This window comes from Phasianus colchicus, chromosome 1, assembly GCF_987193195.1.
Source record: "Phasianus colchicus chromosome 1, bPhaCol1.hap1.1, whole genome shotgun sequence".
NCBI classification, from domain to species: domain Eukaryota; kingdom Metazoa; phylum Chordata; class Aves; order Galliformes; family Phasianidae; genus Phasianus; species Phasianus colchicus.
The window spans coordinates 183,771,151-183,791,696 of NC_143436.1; the positions used below are offsets into that span (position 1 = coordinate 183,771,151).

At 39.8% G+C, this 20,546-nt stretch overlaps 1 protein-coding gene and 1 long non-coding RNA gene across 2 annotated transcripts; one reads left to right on the forward strand and one right to left on the reverse strand.

Annotated features, from left to right (window-relative positions):
* Positions 1-582: 582 nt before the first annotated feature.
* MMP7 (matrix metallopeptidase 7) lies at positions 583-5,125 on the forward strand. Its single transcript, XM_031595861.2, has 6 exons — positions 583-798; positions 1,313-1,536; positions 1,642-1,790; positions 3,583-3,708; positions 4,230-4,391; positions 4,952-5,125. The coding sequence occupies exons 1-6, from the start codon at positions 679-681 to the stop codon at positions 4,972-4,974; spliced, it is 804 nt and encodes a 267-aa protein (XP_031451721.1). The 5' UTR covers positions 583-678; the 3' UTR covers positions 4,975-5,125.
* Positions 5,126-15,391: 10,266 nt separating this feature from the next.
* On the reverse strand, positions 15,392-19,031 carry LOC149920283 (uncharacterized). Its single transcript, XR_016471393.1, has 3 exons — positions 18,971-19,031; positions 18,206-18,337; positions 15,392-16,849 (listed from the first exon to the last, which is right to left on the reverse strand). It is a non-coding gene; the product is annotated as an uncharacterized LOC149920283 (long non-coding RNA).
* Positions 19,032-20,546: the final 1,515 nt, after the last annotated feature.

The window sequence follows — 20,546 nt, forward strand, 5'->3', positions numbered from 1 at the left end:
ACTGCTGCTTCCAGTTCTCAAAACTCATCACTTCCAGTGGGGTTTGGGGAGTGCAGCTGAGACAGTGTTGATCTCAGGGGACCAGGCAAGTGGTGGCTGCCCTCCTCCGCAGTGGTTTCCTCCACCATGGACCTCCAGGAAGTTGCGTGGGTAGAGATGGAGGTAGAAGATGGCTACATATTTGTTAGGGTAAACTCTTTTTTTCTTGAAGGCTTTCACATATTCTTCTCAGGTGATATAGCACACCCATTCATCTCATCTCTGCCTCTGCATCAACACAGGCAAGCTGTCAGACCAAAGTGTTGCAAAATTGTCTTTGTGTATAAGGAACTTTGAGGGAAATGCAGTAAGAAGTGATTATACAGTGACTATATTGATTAAGTTACAGAAAGTGAACTCTGCAACCCTGTGGTTTCACTTCTAGAGTAATATGAAAAGAGAGAGCCAAAGCTGGCTGCTAGCTGTGACATGACATCAACAGGGAAGTCAAAGGGAGTATTTGTTTAACATGCTTTCATTTATTTCTTAGAATAGCAATGCCATTACATTTATACCACTGAAAACTGAGTCACGTCCATGATTGCTGCAAGGAGCTCACAGGATCTATATAAGAATCTTAGCTCTGGTCTTGGGAGACAGAAAGTCTAACACTTTCTGCAGCAGTGAGGCTCTCTGGCAATGCTGGTCACCATGCAATACCTCCTACTTTGTGCTGCCATTCTCCTACCTCAGAGCCTTCCTTTTCCATTACCACTTAAACCAGCATTATGGAGCAATGCAGACTTAGACATTGCACAGGTATGTTACCAGGGAGGCAAAGTAACTGCATCGTAAAATAGCCTGATTTTTTACTTAACTTCTACATTCCTTTCTTGTCTTTTTATATTGTCTTCTCTTAATTTTTGCAGAGGTGACATAGAACTACTTAAACTTGCTGATTGGCTTAGACAGCTTAAGTCTAACTTGCAAAAGAGATGAGTTCCAACTGGTAAATAGTGGGGGCATATAATTTTTAAAGCATTATAAAAACATTTTTATACTATTTTAGAGCTCTGAGTATTTGAATACTCAGTAAATTGCATTTACTTGAAAGAAGTGCTTGCTAACAATGTTCTGCTGTTCAACTCTTTTCATGTACATTAATCTGTACTACAGAGAAAATACCATTTGTTAAACTGAAATGGGATGAAAAAAATAAAGCTAAATTAACCATGACTGCAGGACAATGGATCAATTCAATCAAATGTAAAACGCTATTGCTGAAAGATCACAGGTATAAATATTAATTTTTGTTTTCCTTTTCTTTTTCTAGACATATCTTAACAAATTCTTTCCACTTCTTGAAAAACACCCTGCCATCAGCCTAGAAGAAAGGATTAAAGAAATGCAGAAGTATTTCCACCTGACTATTACAGGAAAATTAAATGCAGAAACAAAAAACATAATGGAACAGCCAAGATGCGGAATCCCCGATGTAGCAGATTACCAAACATTTTCTGGAAGTCCACGATGGAATAAGAAATACCTGACTTACAAGTTAGTGGTGGCTAAGATTTTATAGAGAAAGGATTTGTTTTGAGCTCAAATTTGCAGGTTTCCTTCACACTTAAATGTCATTTATCTGTTTCCTTTTGCTGTTAGGATTGTTAATTACACACCTGACCTACCCCGAGAATATGTGGATGATGCAATTAGAAGGGCTTTCATGGTATGGAGTGATGTGACTCCACTGCGCTTCAAAAGAGTTACCTGGGGACACGCGGACATCGTGATCAAATTTGCACGTCGTGGTGAGACTATATAATTTTTAAAACTCAGTGCTCCTTGCCTGGTTTACAGTATGCATTCTTATTGCCAGAGGCTTAGGAAAAAATAACAAGTTTGGAATTACCAGTAAGTTTACCTTCCCATTATCATGCCTCCAGTTTTATACATCATGAGTCAGTTTTACTCCTATGTAAGCATTAGAAAATCTCTTAGGATTTATAGTTGTGAAAGGGAGCGAGAATTCAACTCCAAACTGAGACATTCAATTTTAGATGTTCAGTGACCATCTGCCTTGACAATCAGTGCAAACCAAACAAATTAGAAGATGTGTGTAGAGGAAAACAGCTGGTGCTGAAGACCCAGCATCCACAAAGCTGCATTTAGGCAGGTTCAGGCAGCTTTATTTTGGTCTAGCTCCAGTTTGGTAAATCTGGACTGAACACCTTATGCAAGTTGGGGTGCATCAGGGTTCATCAGGGTGCATCAGAATCACAAAACTGTAGGAGTTGGAAGGGACCTCTAGATATCAGCTAGTCCAAACCCCCTGCAAAGCAGGCTCCCTACAGCAAGCTGCACAGGTAGGTGTACAGATGGGTCTTGAATATCTCCAGAGAAGGAGAATCCACAGCCTCCATGGGCAGCCTGTCCCAAACTCACTGCGTTGGTGCCAGAGAGGATCGTCTCATTTATTTTCTTCCAGAAGGAATCTCACTGGTGGACTCCAAGACTACAGGTGCTAGCCAGAGCATGCTTAATGGGGATGACCATTAGGGTCACTTATGATGCTCATATGTGATTCAGGCTAATATGTAAACATGGGCATATTTTTACTTACACCTGGCACTAAATTGACTCAGCACAGCCAAACTGAATGCCTACTTTAAGGCCAGCTGACTTGTTTTCTAGACCCATAGGTGATATTTACTAGATCTCCAGCAATGGGAAGTGAAGATCAGACACCTGGTTTACATCACAGATAACAGCATATAAAACATGCCTAGCCCCTGCTTTGTTCCTGGGCAGAATGTTGCTAGGAGAAGTCCATTAATGTGCCTGTCAAAGTGAGAAAGGATTCTGCAAGCTGGAATGGGTTTTAACCCCTTGTCATGCAGTAGGACTAGGTGCCAGCTCTGCCTCACGGTCCATGCCTTTTGGTCTGAGGAAAAGGATACATATTTATATTCAGTACCCCAGAAATTCTCTCTATGGTCAGAGATCTCTCAGTGGGAGGGGAACATTTTCAGATTTGTCCTGTAGGTTCTCCATATAGGAATTGGTAGCATCCCACAGACACTGTGATAGCAGTAGGTAATAGATCATACTAAGACTGGGTAGAAAAGAACTTAGCTATTCAGATACACAGTTTCCTGTACTCCAAAAAATTGGCTTCCACTACAGTCAGTACAAGTGAGTGCTTAAGACTTACAATGCACAGCACTGATCTACAATGAAAACATTCGGGCACTTGTAACATCTAACATTAAGGATTTATTCTGGCATAAACACTGGATGCTGCTTCAGAAACAGGTTTCTAGCAAAGGTTCAGCTGTCTCTGAAGCATGCAGAAGGTCCAATATTCAAGATTAGTTTTTGGATTTAAGTCATGAATTTGGAGAGTGTTTTCTAAAGCCTTGTTCCCCATTTTCACAGATATGCTATTATAGCTTTTTTTTTTTTTTTTTTTTTTTTTTTTTTTTTTTTTTTAAGAATAGTAATGAAAAAAAGGTAGCACAAACAAGCAACATTCTTCGGTTTGCTGAACGTGAACATTAGAGCTCATGCTGTCTGATGACATTTCTTTCTTTTCAAATGCAGAGCATGGTGACGGATATCCCTTTGATGGAAGAGGTGGCACATTAGCTCATGCTTTTGAACCTGGAGAGGGGCTAGGTGGAGATGCTCATTTTGATGATGATGAAAGGTGGTCAAGATACAATCAAGGTAGAATTCACTTGTCTTTATGAAAGGGAAAGAGCAAACATTGCATATTTGTGTCACAAGAACACAACCACAGGAAATGTTTTCCATAACACTTCATGCTTCAGCACCACTTCAGTATCAACCTTTCCTTCTTTTCAACAGCCTAAGTCCTTGTATTTCCTTATTATTAGCAGTTACATAATGCTTGTTCTGTCTGGATTTCAAAGCAATTTTCCCAGGCTAAGCAAGGATCATGATCTACTTAAATTATGAGATATAATAACTTGCTTGTAGGAGTAGGGTTGATTTAAATCAGAGAGGGAAAGAGACTTTGAGTCTCTATGTGTGTATGAAAGGGATAAGCAATATTTTTTATTAAAATATTACAGTTAAATGAGAAAGATCAGTAATAAAATAATCAAAACTCCAATGCTTCAGTTCAGCTGAATGAAAGACACAAATTCTCCTGCTGCTTGGATTCTTTATATCCTAAAAAGGAATGCCCAATCTTTAACATACTTTTCCATGCTTTTATGCTGCAGGAGTTAATTTGTTCCTTGTTGCTGCTCATGAATTTGGTCACTCTTTGGGACTCGCCCACTCAAATGTCCGTGGAGCCCTGATGTATCCTCTCTACTCATATGTGAACCCAGAGACCTTCACACTTCCTCAGGATGATAGGCGAGGAATTCAGAAGTTATACGGTAAATTCACTTGATTTTCAAGATAAAACCTACCAGTGTACAGGTTTCACTACTCTCCCTGATTGCAGAGCCTTCCTTGTACTACCAAAAAGAAAGAAAGGAGTAAATCTCAGAAAAAAAACAAAACAAAACAAAACAACATATTTCTGTATGCACTATGTCTGTTCCGTAACATGCCCCCATTGCAACTAAGAGCTGATGAAGAGGCAGTGTAGCAGCCTGGTGCACTGTCTTCCTGCACACCTGTGCATTGCCAGACACGTCCTATGGACCTTACTTTGTAAATGAACTATTTCAGCAAGTGGGGATATTGGCTGAATACAGTATTGCTCCCTGGGAAAATGATACCATCCCACTAACCAAGTCAATGGGACAGATTAGTGAAGGCAGAAACTACTCAGAAGTAATAGTGGAGCATGCTGGAACAGATCTCATGGGATAAACTTTGCCATGGTTTATTTCCTTAGGCACCATTCATCGGGGCATTGTAGAGGAAATAAAGCATAATTGTGCTGTCTATTTCCAGGATAGTCTCTATGTTTTGTGTTTCTTTCCCACAGGAAGAAAATCAGCAAACTCTTGAAGAAGGTGTTTCAAAAAAACCTAAGAATTCAGATCTGGTAGTTTCAGTGTTCCAAAACCATTTAAATGCTCTGGCTAATTACACGTCTAAGCATCACCTTGAACTTTTCATGATTGTTTACACGTTATTCAATTCCATGTGACAATAAATCAAACATCTTGTATACTTTTTTGTCTAATGCTTGTTGTTTGTTGTTTGTTTTTTTCTTCTGGCATTTCAATGGTGTATTGAAGAACTCCTACAGGTGTATTAGACAGAAAAATGCTCTCCTGAATAGATGTGTGGGTACCAAAAAGAGCCTGCATGCAACTACTGCTGGATTTACAAGTCCTCTTCATGGCTCACTTCCAGTTCCCAAAAATGTCCCATCCCTTCTCAGTCACTGCTACTGACTCCTCAGAATCACAGCGTGCTTACTGTGTGGCTCACATAAATCCAAGCATTGACAGTTTCCAGAGCCCTGGGACCACCTTCTCTCTGCTGAAGCCATTGTCCTGGAGCACCTGAGCTGCTCTGTGCTGCAGGGTGGGCCTGTCTTCCTGCCATAACTGAAGAGCTCAAATGACACAGGGAGATGCATCAGTGTCTCTCAAATCCCAGCACAAAATGGCCACGGCTCCCTCGCTCCTTGAGCACCACCTGAGAAATCTCAAAGTCTCCACTGGGCTCAGTCATAAGATGAGATGGGAAGGGTTCTACAAGTACAGCTTTGCAGGCAGGCATTGATCTACAAACACTTGAGTTTTTTTCTCCCATTCATGAGGATAAAATGTTATAAGACAAAAACTCTACTCTAGGAGTTCTTGTGTTCCCTCTTGTGGAGAAAACACTTATTCTACTTCAGCACATTTGCAAAATGACAGCATTTCCCAGCACTTATTCAAAAGTAATGGATGAAGTAGGTTACTGAGACATCTAGAGTGTCAAGATGATATAAGCATAGGGTGTGAAGCATTTTCCTTGAGGTGCTTTTCTTTCAGAGAAGTTTCTCAGCTCTGTTAAGTCAGAAGTTTGAAAGCACTCCCATCAGTTACCAGACATTTCTTATACCTGAAACTCAAAGATGAAGTATCTAGGACTATTTGGACATTCTCCTGAAGGCACAGGTCTCAATGTAAGAGAAAAACAGAAAGTCCCAGACTAAGGTCAGGTCCCAGACTGCGTAAAAGACTGCAGAAAGGAACTAGTGAGCTCCACAGCCTCTGTGGATGCTTGACCAACTTAAGACCAGTTCAGCTGTGTTTCAGGAAAACCAGCTGTATCTCAGTGGATCCAATGCTGTTTCACTGATACCAAAGGGAAAAAAGGAACTATGTTGGTTGCTCTAAAAGTAATGACTCCTATTTTTTTTCCAGAGAAACTACTACAGATACAGAGAGCACAGTAACATTATTTGATAGAGCAAATGCTCAGCTACCAAAGAATATTTTTCAACATGGTCACCACAATTAGCTGTAATTTTCACCAGTGGCAAACAAGAGCTTGCATGTCACGCTTGTAAAAATCTGCATGGCCATCAGAATGTAGCTTGTTTTTCATGTCACTATCACCAATGCTGAATCATATCACCCACTGCATCACTGTGCTTACACCCAGTGCTTGGTATCCAAAACATTCAAGGCATCAAAGAATGTCATTGTGTGCAATTTTCACCACATGGAAGAATTCAGTGATACACCTTTGCTTCAAAGGCACTTCCATGTACTTCCATGCAGATTGCCCCTCTGCTGCCATCTGTCACATGGCCACACAGTGTAATGCAACTGCCATACCACCATCTGCCTCTGACATCAAGGGTCAACATCATAATATAGGAGGCATTACTGAGTCTTGTTAAATCCAGCTGACAACCGAACCCATGCCAGTGGAGAAATGGGTCTCTGTCTCCTCCTGTACTGTGGAGGGTATATTCTTCTCACACACCATCATCAAGAAAGATGAACAGATGAAAGATGAATTCATAACTCCTTCCAAAGGCAGCATGGCAGATAGCACGGCTGAAGAGAAAGATTAGTTAAAAAATCTTTTCAGCTGGAGAAAAGAGGAATGCCTGAAGAAAAGAAATGGCCATCACAGTGGATAGTGACCTGAGGAATCCTGAAAAAGTTTAATGCTGACAGAATGTAGCCTATTCTCTTGGCCAAGGTCGCACAGGAAACATAGAGATAAATCATGCCCTTTGTTGAGCTCAACCTGCTCCTGGGTGCTTCAAATAGAATGGAATGGAATGGAATGGTTCAGTTAGAAAGAATCTTCAAAGATCAGTGAGTCCAACTTCCCGATAACTTCAGGACTAACCTAAAGTTAAAGCACATTAATGAGGACATTGTACAAATGCCTCTTGAACAACCACAGGCGTAGGACATCAGCTACCTCTCTACGAATGCTGTTCCAGTGTTTAACTATCCTCACAGTGAAGAAAGGTTCCCTAATGCCCAGTCTGACACTCCCCCGGCACAGCTCTGTATCATTCCCATCCTGCCATCAGTTCCAGGGGCAGAACTCAGCATTTCCTCCTGCTTCCACTCCTCAGGGAGCTGAATAGAGGAGTGAGATCTTGACCTCCTCCAGACTGGACAATCCAGGCATCCTCTTCACAGGATGTTCCTCCAGACCTGTCATCAGCTTTGTTGCCCTCTTCTAGATGCTTTCAAGTATATTAACATGGTTCTTATATTGTGGGCCCCAGAACTGTATGCAGTAGTTAAGATGAGACTGCACAAATGCTAAATACAGTGGGAGAATCACCTCTTTTGAGCAGAAAAAGAGAAAACAGTCATAGGAGACAGACTTCATCAGAGGAAATTGTGCAAGATGCTAGAAAGAGTCATTCCTAAGGTCTCATGAGTGGAGGAGCCACTGAGCTGACAAAGGAGGAAGGCATGAGAACAAGGACTTGACTGAAGGTAGATGTTTTCTAGTGTGTAGTTACTTTCCATATGAACTGAGATGAAAAACTCCAGAGGTATATTCCTAGGAAGACCATCAGGATCACAGGACACATCTGAAGATCTCTTCCAGCAAGCACACAAGCTGTCTGCCCTGCAGCAGGGCCAGCACAAGGTGGGAGTGAGCACTCTTTTATTTCCAAGGAGGGATCTCTGCAAGAGGCAGGTGTTCACATCTAACACATCTACAGCATCTGAAATCCAGTAAGAACCAGGATCTTCTGCCTCAGAGATGGCACAGGCAACACTTACTGAGCAGCCAGCAGCATCTCATTGCCTGCCAAGCTCTTGTTGTGGTTCCATTCATGTAAAAGGACACCTGCTTTGGGAAACACAGCTGTCAATGGCTCACCTCACATTCATTCTGCTCCTCATCCTGTCTACTAGACCGAAGCAGTACAATATCTGCCTCCACCTAGTGGTACAGCTTGGGAAACCCTGTGCTGGTTTACACCCTGTTGTGAAGTGCATCTAGCCGGACCACAGGCCCACAGTTACAATACAATTCATTATTAAAAGGAAAATCAGAGAGAAGAACAATTTAACAAGGGACTGCTGCCTCTTCCTTCTTCATTTAGTTCTACTGTGTAAGTTTTCATGTGATTTCTTCACTATACTCCTGAGGACATGGCAGTTCATTATGTTATTTAAATATCATCTGCTCCCTCCTCTGCTGTGCAGAAGAAATGGGTAATTAAATAAGATTTCGTGTCTGTAAGGATTTGAAGTTTCATTTCCCTGCAATACTGTCCTGTTAAATACATGACAAGATATCTAAATGCAGCTTTGCACTACAATGAGCAGCAAATTAACTCTGCATTTGGAAAGAAAATTATTTACAATTAACATGGGTCCTTTGGTTGTCCACATATGAAGGATGAGCCTTACTCCTGTGAAAACGTTCCTACCCTAGAGAAGCTATACTGAGCCTTTACACAGAATCACACAGAATTACAGAATTGTAGGGATTGGAAGGGGCTCTAAAGACCATTGAGTCTAAACCCCTTGCTAAAGCAGGTTCCCGGCAGCAGGTCACACAGGTAGGCATCCAGGTGGGACTTGAATATCTCCAGAGATAGAAAGTCCACAGTTTTTCTGGGCAGCCTGTTCCATTGCTCTGTCACTCTAACAGGAAAGAAATTCTTCCTTGTGTTTGTATGGAACATCTTGTGTTCCATTTTCTGCCATTGCCCCTCATTCTTTTTTAAGCACTGGAATGCTCAGGGTGGTTGAGTCACCATCCCTGAATGTGTTTAAAAACTGCTTGGATGTGGTGCTTAGGGACATGATTTAGTGGAGGGTTGTTAGTTAGGATAGAACAGTTAGGTTGTGGTTGGATTCAATCTTTAAGGTCTTTTCCAACCTGAATGATTCTATGATTCTATTATTCTTTTGCTACCTGTCACTAAAAAGAGTCTGCCCCCATTGATCTGACTCACAAACTTTATATATTTATGATCAGAAATCAGGTCCATCTCAGTCTCTATTCTTCAGGCTGAACAGTCCCAGTTCTCAGCCTTTCCTCATACAGAAGATGCTCCAGGTGCCCAGTCATCTTTGTGGCCCTCTGCTGGAATCTCTCTGGGAGTTTCACGTTTGTTTTGAACTGAGGAGTCCAGCACTGGACACAGTGCTCCAGAGGCACCAGAGCAGACTAGAGGGGAAGGATCACCTTCCTTGACGTGCTGGCCACACTCTTTTTAATGCACCCCAGGATACCACTGGCCTTCTTGGCCACAAGGGCATACTGCTAGCTCATGGCCAACCTCTTGTCCATCAGGACACCCAGGTCCTTCTCCACAGAGTTCTTTTCCAGCAGGTCACACCCTAAGCTATACTGGTGCATACAGTTATTCCTCCCCAGTTGTAAGACTCTGAACTTGTCCTTGCTGAACTTCATCTACCAACTCACCAGCCTGTCCAGTTCTTGCTGAATGGCAGCACAACCTTCTGATGTGTCCGCCATTCTTCTCAGCTTCATATCAGCATTGTTACTGCAGGTAACCTGAGCCTAATTCATCAAATGCAGGGTGATGTTCTGAGAGAGCAAAGTTGATATGCTTGTGATAGAAATGCCATGCATAGAAAATGTAAGAAAAATTAACTTAGATTCACACTGCATTAGTGATTACAATTCATTACAAATAGTATACATTGCCTGTTAAAAAAATTAAAGACAAAATGCATTTTTGGATAATTTTAATTGTATCATTCACTGTTTTTCTTTCTTTTTTATAAATATTTTTAAATATAATTGCCTTACATAAATTAATCTGTACCTACAGACAAATTGCATTTAGTATTTGCAGTTCTTTGAATCAGACCAGAGTTCACCTTAAACTATGAATAAAAAGAATCAAATTGTTCTTACTCCTTCATTTGTCCCCCCAAATTAAACAGTATTTTTGGTCTTTTGCTAATTCAGAGGAGCCAGGGGGGGAGATGGAAGAAAATGATAAAAGATTCAGGAATTCTCTTTATTTTATAATCTGAGTACTTAAAGTTCACAAGGATCAAATATTGCCTGAAGAAATTCCTGAAGGGAAAGAAAGAAGAACACCACCAACAAAAAAATATTAAATAAGTTACTGCAACCCACTCATTCACAAATAACGAATCCATAAGCCAATTTTCTGCAGTGGTAAAATTATTAATACTTAAGATTTGAGAGGTCTTGCTCTCATTCTCTCTCATTCCTTTTGTCTAAAAGCTCATAGACAGATAGTTTCCTTCCCACTCACTTCTCAGCCAAAATAATGCTGCATGTGCCACTCCTACAAGCTCCACCAAGAACCATATCTCCATAGGATGTGCAACTAGCTTTGTTAGCATTAAAATGATTTCCTCTCACCTCTTCCTTTTCTTTGAAGCAGTATGTAAGTGAAGTCTCTGCAATCACTTGGCAGAGAACAGGAAGCAGAGCAGGAGCTGCTAGCCAAATGGTCTCTCACTACTGTCATAGTTAATAAAGCCTCTGCCTGACCTGACTTAAACTGTATTTGTGTTACTATGTGCTCAGAGTCTCTGTATTCTCTGAAATGAGGAATTACTACTGTATGCTTGTCCTGTTATTATATGCTTATCCAGATGGGCCAAACTCTGAACTACACAAATCTTTTCTGTGCAAAAGAGAAAGTCCAGCCATTCATTTGTTTGGGTCTTTTTTTTCCCTGTCTACAGGAAATATCCTTACATCTAATCTGCTTTTTCCAAGCTTCTTTGCAATCTGCTCAAATGCTCTTACACTTCTTTTACCAGCCTATTTTGCTAGCCCCGTTCTCCCTGTCTTCATCTATTTAACAACAGTCTACTGCATTTCTTTCTGGATAGCTCTCCATTTTCATAGAATCATAAAATCATAGAATGGTCTGGGTTGAAAAGGACCACAATGATCATCTAGTTTCAAACCCCTTGCTATGTGCAGGATCACCAGCCACCAGACCAGGCTGCCCAGAGCCACATCCAGCCTGGCCTTGAATGCCTCCAGGGATGGGCCAACACAGTTGGCTTTGTGGGCTGCAAGGTCACACTGCTGGCTCATGTCCAGCTTCTCATCCAGCTGGACTGCCAAGTCCTTCTCCGCAGGGCTGCTCTCAAGGAGTTCTTCCCCCAGTTTGTATAAATACCTGGGATTGCCCTGACCCAAGTGCAGCACCCTGCATTTTGTTCTTCATTTGCATACAATTCCATCCAGAGCCCCTTTTCCTCCTCAGATGAGTAATGAAAGTATTTATTTGCCTTTCTGAGTGTTGACCTCAGAACTCTTTTGCCTGTGATGTGCTCAGATCCAGGGAAAAGTGAGCTGTCCGACAGCTGAGCTCCCAACTCAGCTCTGCACGGAGCTTGGCTTTGCACAACGGTTCCTGTTGTTTCATGATGTGTAATGGGACTTAATTGCTACATACTCTAGATGAGGGCCATTATTATTAACAGGGGAATGAGATCTCTGGAGTATAAACTTAATAACATCAGCAGCAATAACTCCAGCCTTAGCAATGTACATTAAAACTGCTGCAGGTTAAAGGCTTACAAACATGTCATGGGAAAGACCTGATGAGCCACATAATTAGGAACTATGGCCTCTCACACTACCATTCTCTTCGTTTTTCCTCAACAGTATTAACTGCAAATTTCTTCCAATCTGAAGATACTTTTTTTTTTTCTGTTTTTATAAAATTACATCTTCTACAAAACCTGCCTCAAACAGGATGTTCTTAATGTTATCATATTTATGTTTCCAGTTTCAGCTATGTCAGTCTGAAGTAGAGCCACTGACGTCAATGGAATTACTTTGGATTTATCTGTAAGAGTAAATGTTAGCAAAGGACTGGAGAAAATATTATCTGTTTTGATTATAGTTACAGCAGGAACCATCACAAGCCAGAGAGCTACAGATAATCACTGCTTGTTGGAAATGACAGAGGAAAATTATTTGGGAGTGGAAATTTGTACTGTTTTCTGACAGCTGTAAAAATAAAGTTCACAGATAATAAAACAAAAAGCATAGAGAAAAGCAAAAGGTGGCAAGAGATATAGGAAAATGCAGATGTCCATCTGTAACAACAAAAAAAAAACACCTGAACAGACAGAAGGTGTTCAGTTTGCTCACATGAACGGATCTGATGGAACTGATGTACTGAGCGTAGTGAAGATGTCCATTGTTTCTGGTAACTCAAAACGTAAAGTACTCCCAGTTGAATGCTCTGTTATCAGGAGAACTTAAATGAAGAAGAAAGTCCTTTTTTTTACTCAGCAAATAGCTCGATTGTGGAATTCTCTAATACAAGATATTTACTGACTGTGGAAGCTCAAATTATAAATGGAGTCTGGAAGGATCAGATATATTTATGTAGGATAAGAGCCTTTGGACCTGAAGGTCTGGAGGGAAATGGTGCCTCATTATCTTACTGTTGACCAAAGGAAGGATCAGTCAAAATTTATCCAGTTTTGTTAGCACTGCAAATCTTGCTATAGAAAGGAAACAGCTTGTCTGCAAAGTCAAGAATTCTTAACTTAGCAGCTTAGTCAAAGAATTACTATTATTGTAGATTAAATTATTATAGAGAAAACAAAAGAAGGAAAAAATGTAAAAGAAAGAAAAGAATACTAACAGGGAAGAAGCCTCAATAATGATATAGCCAAAATAATTAGCATTCATTTCACACTGTTTATCCATCTATCTGATTTTGTGCTCACCCTTCCCTGCCCACTCTGGATTCTACAGCTCTTGCTGTCAGTCCAAGGGGAGAGTTACAGTGAGGTGCCAGATTTTGTTCTCCCTTCACTCTACAGTCAGCCTTTCGTTCAGCTAAACAAAACAAATTCTATTTTCAGTACACATCCCAGTTCTCAGTCTGCTGAATCAACGTGTTTTTTTTTTTTTTTTTAATTGTAGGCACCATAAATGGATATATTCAAGTGATTATTTATCATGTCAAAGAAATGGGTGAAGCAAACAGAAGATCTCCATCAACATCTCCTGTTCCTTTCTGAGACATCCTCATTCATTTACATAATGAGTGTATTACATAAATGCCTCACATTAAATTACTGCCTCACCTGGAATATCATGTGCAACTAGTTATCTACCAAGACTTACAAGTTACAGAATTAAAAAGCCACAGAATGGTTAAGGTTGGAAGGTAACTCTAGGTCCATCTGGTCCAACATCTGCTCAAGCAGGGACATCCACAGTATGGTGCCCAGAATCATGTAAAATCCTTTTCAGAATCAGTGTCCCACCACACAAAGCCAAACCATCCTGCTCTAAAGGTCACGTCCTGGTAAAAATGATCCATAGTATTACTCTGGGCTTTCTCTAGATGGAGCTTTGCACTCAAAACAGAGATACATAGAGCAAAAGTGAGATAGTGCACAAAAAACAGTTTGCATTCAACACATCAGAGCAAAATAATCTAATCAAATCAGGCATTAGTTGAAAAATATAATGCAAAAGTATTTGCCCATTCCACTAACTACTGTTTTTGCAAATATTTTGAATATAAATTAGAGTGTCTAATGTTAAATATTTTTGTTTCTCAGCTACAGGAAACTGTCATGATCAGTATTACTCCTCATAAATAATTCACTAAGAATTGAACTGTAATTCTGAAATTAACAGTTACTTGATAAATTAACAATTTATTCTTTCCAAAAATGTTCTGGCTTGGCTGCTGGTTTACAAAGCCTTGGGCAAACATAGTACAATGAACAGAGCAGGGACAGTCAGTAGCAAAAAGAGTCTGTAGGTAAAGCAATCCTGCGCAGGGCAGCACTTGGTGCAAAATTCTGGCAACAATAATTGGCCCAAACATAGAAAGACTTAAACGTATGTATGTATATAACATATGTGTAAGGCTGAGAGACTTAGGACTATTTAGTCTGGAGGACACTGAGAGTGGGTCTTATCAATACTTATGAATATCTACAGCTGGGTGCCTGGTGGATGGGCCCAGGCTCTTTTCCATAGTGCCAGTTGCAGAACAAAGGGCAACAGGCACAGATTGGAACACAGGAAGTTCCACCTGAATGTGAGAAAGAACTTCTTTACTTGGAGCATTTCAGGGCACTGGAGCAGGCTGCCCAGAGCTTATGGAGTCTCCTCTGGTGGTACTCAAAAGTCAGCTGGATGCTTTCCTCTGCAACCTAATGTAGGGAACTTGCTTTAGCAGGGGGTTGAACTACACGAAACATGCTGTGTGAACTGACATTACTTAATGAACAGGTGATGTCTATGAGAACAACAGTTTTGTCATCATAGAATCATAGAATTGCTCAGGTTGGAAAAGACCTTAAGGATCATCAAGTCCAACTGCGACCTAACCATACTAGCCTAACTCTAACAATCCTCCCCTTAATCACGTCCCTGAGCACCGCATCCAAATGGTTATCTATTGGCATTACTGAAACATTTTTGCCACAGGCTTCCTTCTGAAACATGTGGATGGGCCCTGAGGGACATGGTTAGTGGGCATGGTTGTGATGTGTTGGTGGTTGGACTGGATGATATTAGAGGACTTTTCTAACCTCAATGATTCTATGCTTCTTTGAATATGGATGGAAAAAGTGACAGAAGAGTTGGGAAAGAATCATAATGTGGTGAAGAAAAAGTGTAGCATTTTGTTTCTAACCATATTCTTGCATCCATTTCTACTTTTGAAGCCAGAAATAGGAATCCTAAGTCAAGGCTACACTTCCTGAAAATGAGAGGATAGGTAATGATCTGAGCAGAATTCATGCAAGCTAAATGCTGGGAAAGCACTAATAACAGCACAATATGCTTAAATGTGCCTTAGGTTAGCAAATAAAACCTGATCATTCTTAATTCCCTTAAAATAATTTTACAAACCATTAGATAAGTATCCAATCCTGATGTAGAAAGATCCAATTTTATTTAGCAATAAGTAAAACATTATATGATAATAAGGAAGATACTATTTTTTGTAAGAGTCCAGAATAACTGAGGAAGAAATTGCTTCCTTCTCTTTGTTGTGCTTGCTATGGCTACAAAGCAGACAGCTGATCCCGTATTGCTATCAAGCTAGTTCAAATAGTCCAAAGTTAACACAGATTGCAACTCATGGTCACAAAGATGAATAAACATTGGTCAGTGCTTTCACCTGAGCTATCTGCTCCCACAGTACAGCACACAGAAGCACTTTAGATGTTGGACACTTTACGTAAGTACACATACGTAAGCTGAGGAATATGATCACCATTTTCCTATGTTCCCTCATACAATCTTAAAGTATTAGACAATCCCAACACAAATTCCACCACCTATTATATTGCCCATCTTCACACTTTGGCTCAATCATTTCTATAGACGTTTTTCCTAAATTCTTCACAGTGCTTAGTGTCAGATCAGATCAAACACACTGCTTCAAAGAGGACACCATGTCTGGAGTCTTTTTCTGACATACCTCCAAGCAGTTTTAGCTTCTGCACATCACTTGTAAAATGTTTCCACTGTCGTGGGTTTCATTTTTGTTTTTTTGTTTTGTTTTGTTTTGTTTGTTTTTTGTTTTGGTATATAATATATACTGCAGTGCTTCACAGAATAGCAGAATCACAGAAACACCAAGGTTGGAAAAGACCTACAAGATCATCCAGTCCAACCATCCACCTATCACCAATAGCTCTCACTAAACCATGTCTCTCAACACAAAATCCAACCGTTCCTTGAACACCTCCAGGGTCAGTGACTCCACCACCTCCCTGGGCAGCCCATTCCACTGCCTGACCACTCTTTCAGAAAAGTAGTATTTCCTCACATCCAGCCCAAATCTCCCCTGGCGCAGCTTGAAGCCATTCCCTCACCAGTTACATGAGAGAAGAGGCCGAGCCCCAGCTCACTACAACCTCCCTTCAGGTAGTTATAGAGAGCAGTAAGGTCTCCCCTGAGCCTCCTCTTCTCCAGACTGAACAATCTCAGCTCCTTCAGCTGCTCCTCATAAGGCCTGTGCTCCAGACCGCTCACCAGCTTTGTTGCCCTTCTTTGAACCCACTCCAGGGCCATTGGAGACATTAGTCTTTCTTGCAGTGAGGGCCCCAAAACTGGACACAGTACTCGAGGTACCAGAGCTGAGTACAGGGGGAAAATCACTTCCCTGTTCCTGTTGGCAACACTGTTTCTGAATGCCACTGGCCTTCTTGGCCACCTGGGCACACTGCTGGCTCACGTTCAGCTGAGCATCAATCAATACCCCCAGGTCCATTTCCTCTATGCAGTCTTTCAGACACTCTGCACCAAGCCTGTAGCATTACCTGGGGTTGTTTTGGCCAAAGTAGAGGACCCAGCATTTGGCCTTGTTGAAACTCATCCCCAACTTCAACCCAGCTATCCAGCCTGTCCAGATCCATTTATTGATTCTCAGAATACGACAGTTCCTTCATACCTTCAACCCCGTTTCTCTTAATGTGCACTTCTGAGGTGAGAAAGATGAGGAAACATCCAGAAGAGTTTTCATAAAAAACAAAGAGAAAAATAGAGCACGTAAGCATAAATGTTCTACTCTTACCAAGTAAACAATGCAAAGAACTTAAGCAAAGTATGCAGCAGTTTTATAAATCAAACTAAGTGCCTAAATGCATTCACATTTAAAAAGTTGAAGCAGGAACATCATCTTTGCAGACATCAAAATTCAAACACCGAAACTTGCAAACTTTCCATTACTGACCTTAATTTTGAAATGCCTTTCTTCAAGGTGAGAAAAACATTTCTCTTTTTGGTAATTTCTGCTATCAGAAAGGTGCAGTAAATGTAATGTTAGCTACTGTATGTACTTTATCTATAGACTATGTCTATAAAACAGAAAATATTTTTGTGATCTCTTCAAACTTCACATCATGCAAATCCCAGATTGACTGTGAGTTCACAGACTGATGTGCACATTCATACGAAGTCTGGAATGAGACTCATTGAACTGCAAAACAGCCCATGGACTCAAACTGCAGATAGTATGTCCCACAGATGTGACAACTCAGAACAAAATGAGAAGTGAGATGCTCACTAATTGTGTAGTTAGGGAACCAAGTCTCAAAGTGCTGTCTTACTGTTGGCCTCTATCTTAGAAGTCAGTGACACTGGTTTCAGTTGTTTTCTTGTTACCAAGCACAATAATTATTTTCACTGAAGTGAATGAAACTTCTTTTTGATAAACAAACCACCTGTGCTTAAATCTCTACCTATTTATTTATTTATTTTTATCAGATAATTCCCAGGAATTTCTGACAGCAAATGACTTAAATGAAGGAATTTGGGAATGGGTTGGTAGTTGGACTTGGCAATCTTAGAGATCTTTTCCACCTTATTGATTCTGTAATTTTGTAAATCAAATAAAGACACATAGATGCACATGTACCCATACTAAGAAGTCCAGATTTGGTAAATCCTTTTCAAAATGCCATGAATTACTAATTAAAAATACTTCCTGCGATATCTGTTTTTGCCTTCTGAGTTCTACAGTATTTGTTTAAGTTCTGGATCAAAACCTGACATAAAATTTTTGTGTTGGTTTAGAGGTGTTTGTTTTCCAGTTGCTTTGCAGTATTGTTCTAATATTGGCCCAAGTGTTCCAATATAATGGTGCTCACAGTGAGTAGTGTATCAAATCTGCATGTGAGTTCACAGCTCACAAACTAAATTCCCCAAAAGGTGATCCAATCTACCAAAGAAAATGACTGTCTGACTAAACCATCTCTGATATAAATATTCCATATTAGCATTAATCCCAATTTTGGAAGAAACAGAAGCAGAAACCTCTGGAATCAAAAACACTTACACGATGAAGAGTTAGCTTCCAAAGTATTGCAGCACTGACCTACTTTGCATGCATTTTCATAGCAACAGCAGACATATCATTAGTGGTTGCTTAAAAGATATCAGCATAATTAGGATCTGGAAACAGCATCTGCTAAAGTGGGTGAAAGCATTTAAAGACCATTAGTAGTGAAAGTGTTGGCCTATATGACAGACATCATTTGTAGATTTTTCTGTTGCTAAATCACAAATAGTATTTCTGGCTCTTAGAAAGGGTATGGTTTGTATTTTCTGCAACAGTGCCTTGACTGTTTTTCATTAACAAAGAGAAGAATAAACATGAAATACATGTGCTACACTAGAAAAGCCAGCACATTTCAAGATTCCCAGTAACATTTAAACAAAAAAAGAATGGAATAAAAATTGGCAGCTGTGACTAACTGAAGTAAACTGCTGAGCACTGTCTTCATTAAAATGTATTGTCACAGGCTGCTAGTCTCTACATTAATAATGTCAGAAGATAAGAATTCTTTGTAACTGATCTAGAAAATTTGGCTCTTTAAAAATACAAACTGTATTTTACCAATCTGCAAACATTTTTTGCATGAAGCCAAAGGAATGCAAAGCATATTTGTTACAAAGGGCTGTGAATAATTTATCGGATGTACAAAACAACTGATTTGAGGATTTCTTAATATTTTCAAATGTCTCCTAAAAATACGAGATGAGAAATTTTAGGCACTGCTATGTATCTAAATGTATTGTATAGAAAATCAAATGTACTTACCAACAAATAATCAGTCTGATGGACGTTTTGATCTTTCTCTGTACACCTTGTAACTTTTTTCTCAACCTTAGTGTGAAACATTAGAATATAATACTTGACTGCTTTGAAAATGAATGATACAACTGTATCATGTCTTTAAAATTTACCATTATTTTTATCACTTCAATTTCTCTTTAAATTTTATACAGTAAACATTAAATTTAAATCAAATAAGGCATCTATGGTGCTACAAAAGTAAAGGTTTAATTTTCATCTCTTTCCCTTCAAGTCTGTTCAAACGTTATGCGTGCCCTGTATCTGTGTCACTTAGAAATATTCATCTGAGTTTGTTCCCAAATAACGCAGGGATAATTTTATATGATAGTTTACTGTGTTTCTTTTATAGTGTTTGCAATGCATATTTCTTCTCCATTACTATTCTGATACAAAGTTAATTTAAATCATGCACTGTGCCCAAAAATTAGTCCTGGAGATATTCCAGCTTAGGTCAGTTTGCTCAACTGAAGCTACACACCTAAACACTGCATTAATGCAAACATGCAGTGGAGTAGTCCATGATTCGTACTCAGTTCTGCAAAATGGGCTGAGACTTTTGAAAATCCTGCAAAACAGAAGCCATTAATTGCTTCTGCGACAATCTGCTGTCTTTATAAATTAACAGGCTAATTATTTGAATATATCAGGAGAAAAATACATATTTGAAAATAAATTTAATTTCAAAATCTCTATTGGAATAGCTGCATGGTAATAATTTTAAAAATCACTTAGTAAGCATGTAGTCACTAAAAAGAAAGGAGGAATAGCATTTGGTTTCACACACCCTTTATCTTTTCTCACAGAGTTTTCCTTCACGTACAGGACTCTTATCACTGCTTTGTCACATGTGTGGTTTTTACCCATTTTATTTGTTTCACTTATGGATTCTTCAGCTTTTTGATGAAGTCTCTTCCAGCTTATCCAAATCACTGAACTCATGTTTCTATGGCCAGAGGGAACAGAGAGGCAATGGCATCTTTAGATATTCCCAGTAAAACAATGAATCTGCCTCTTTGCAACAGATGGGATTCATTAAACTGATCTGATGCACAGCACAACCCCCACAAATGCAACAGGCACGGGTAGGATATGCAGTATGGGATTAGGGATAAGTGGCCAGAAGTTCATCAAAACTGATTGCCTGAGTTTCTCACAGTGCAGGATGAAAGTCAGTGTTGCACTCCTCCTTACTAATATATCTCATGTAGTTTCTATTGCATGTTTGCTACATCAAAAAAATGGTGATTAAAGTTCCACACGATTAAAGAGCTATCAGTCCATTAAGCATAGCACGGATCCATGAGGAAAAGGCAAAAATTCCCAACGAAAGACAGAACCCTGTTCTCAGTTCTCCCCAAAAACCTCATTAATATTGTGGAGATGTTCTCTTTGGAGAATTTATGCCATTTCCTTTATTTCTGATCCAACTATTTTTATATTTTCCCAGTGGGATGCAATCAACAAAATGGAAGCAAACAGGCTTGTATGTGTGCTGAAATTATTACACAATTACAAACACTAACCATTTTAGAACTGTACA

What these genes read in the sequence shown, in the direction of transcription:
- MMP7 (XM_031595861.2), top strand. Translation starts at nt 679, where the DNA reads ATGCTGGTCACCATGCAATACCTCCTACTTTGTGCTGCCATTCTCCTA. An exon ending in CAGACTTAGACATTGCACAG is followed by an intron (nt 799 to 1,312) that starts GTATGTTACCAG and finishes TTCTTTTTCTAG; the next exon opens with ACATATCTTAACAAATTCTT. An exon ending in GTGGTCAAGATACAATCAAG is followed by an intron (nt 3,709 to 4,229) that starts GTAGAATTCACT and finishes TTTATGCTGCAG; the next exon opens with GAGTTAATTTGTTCCTTGTT.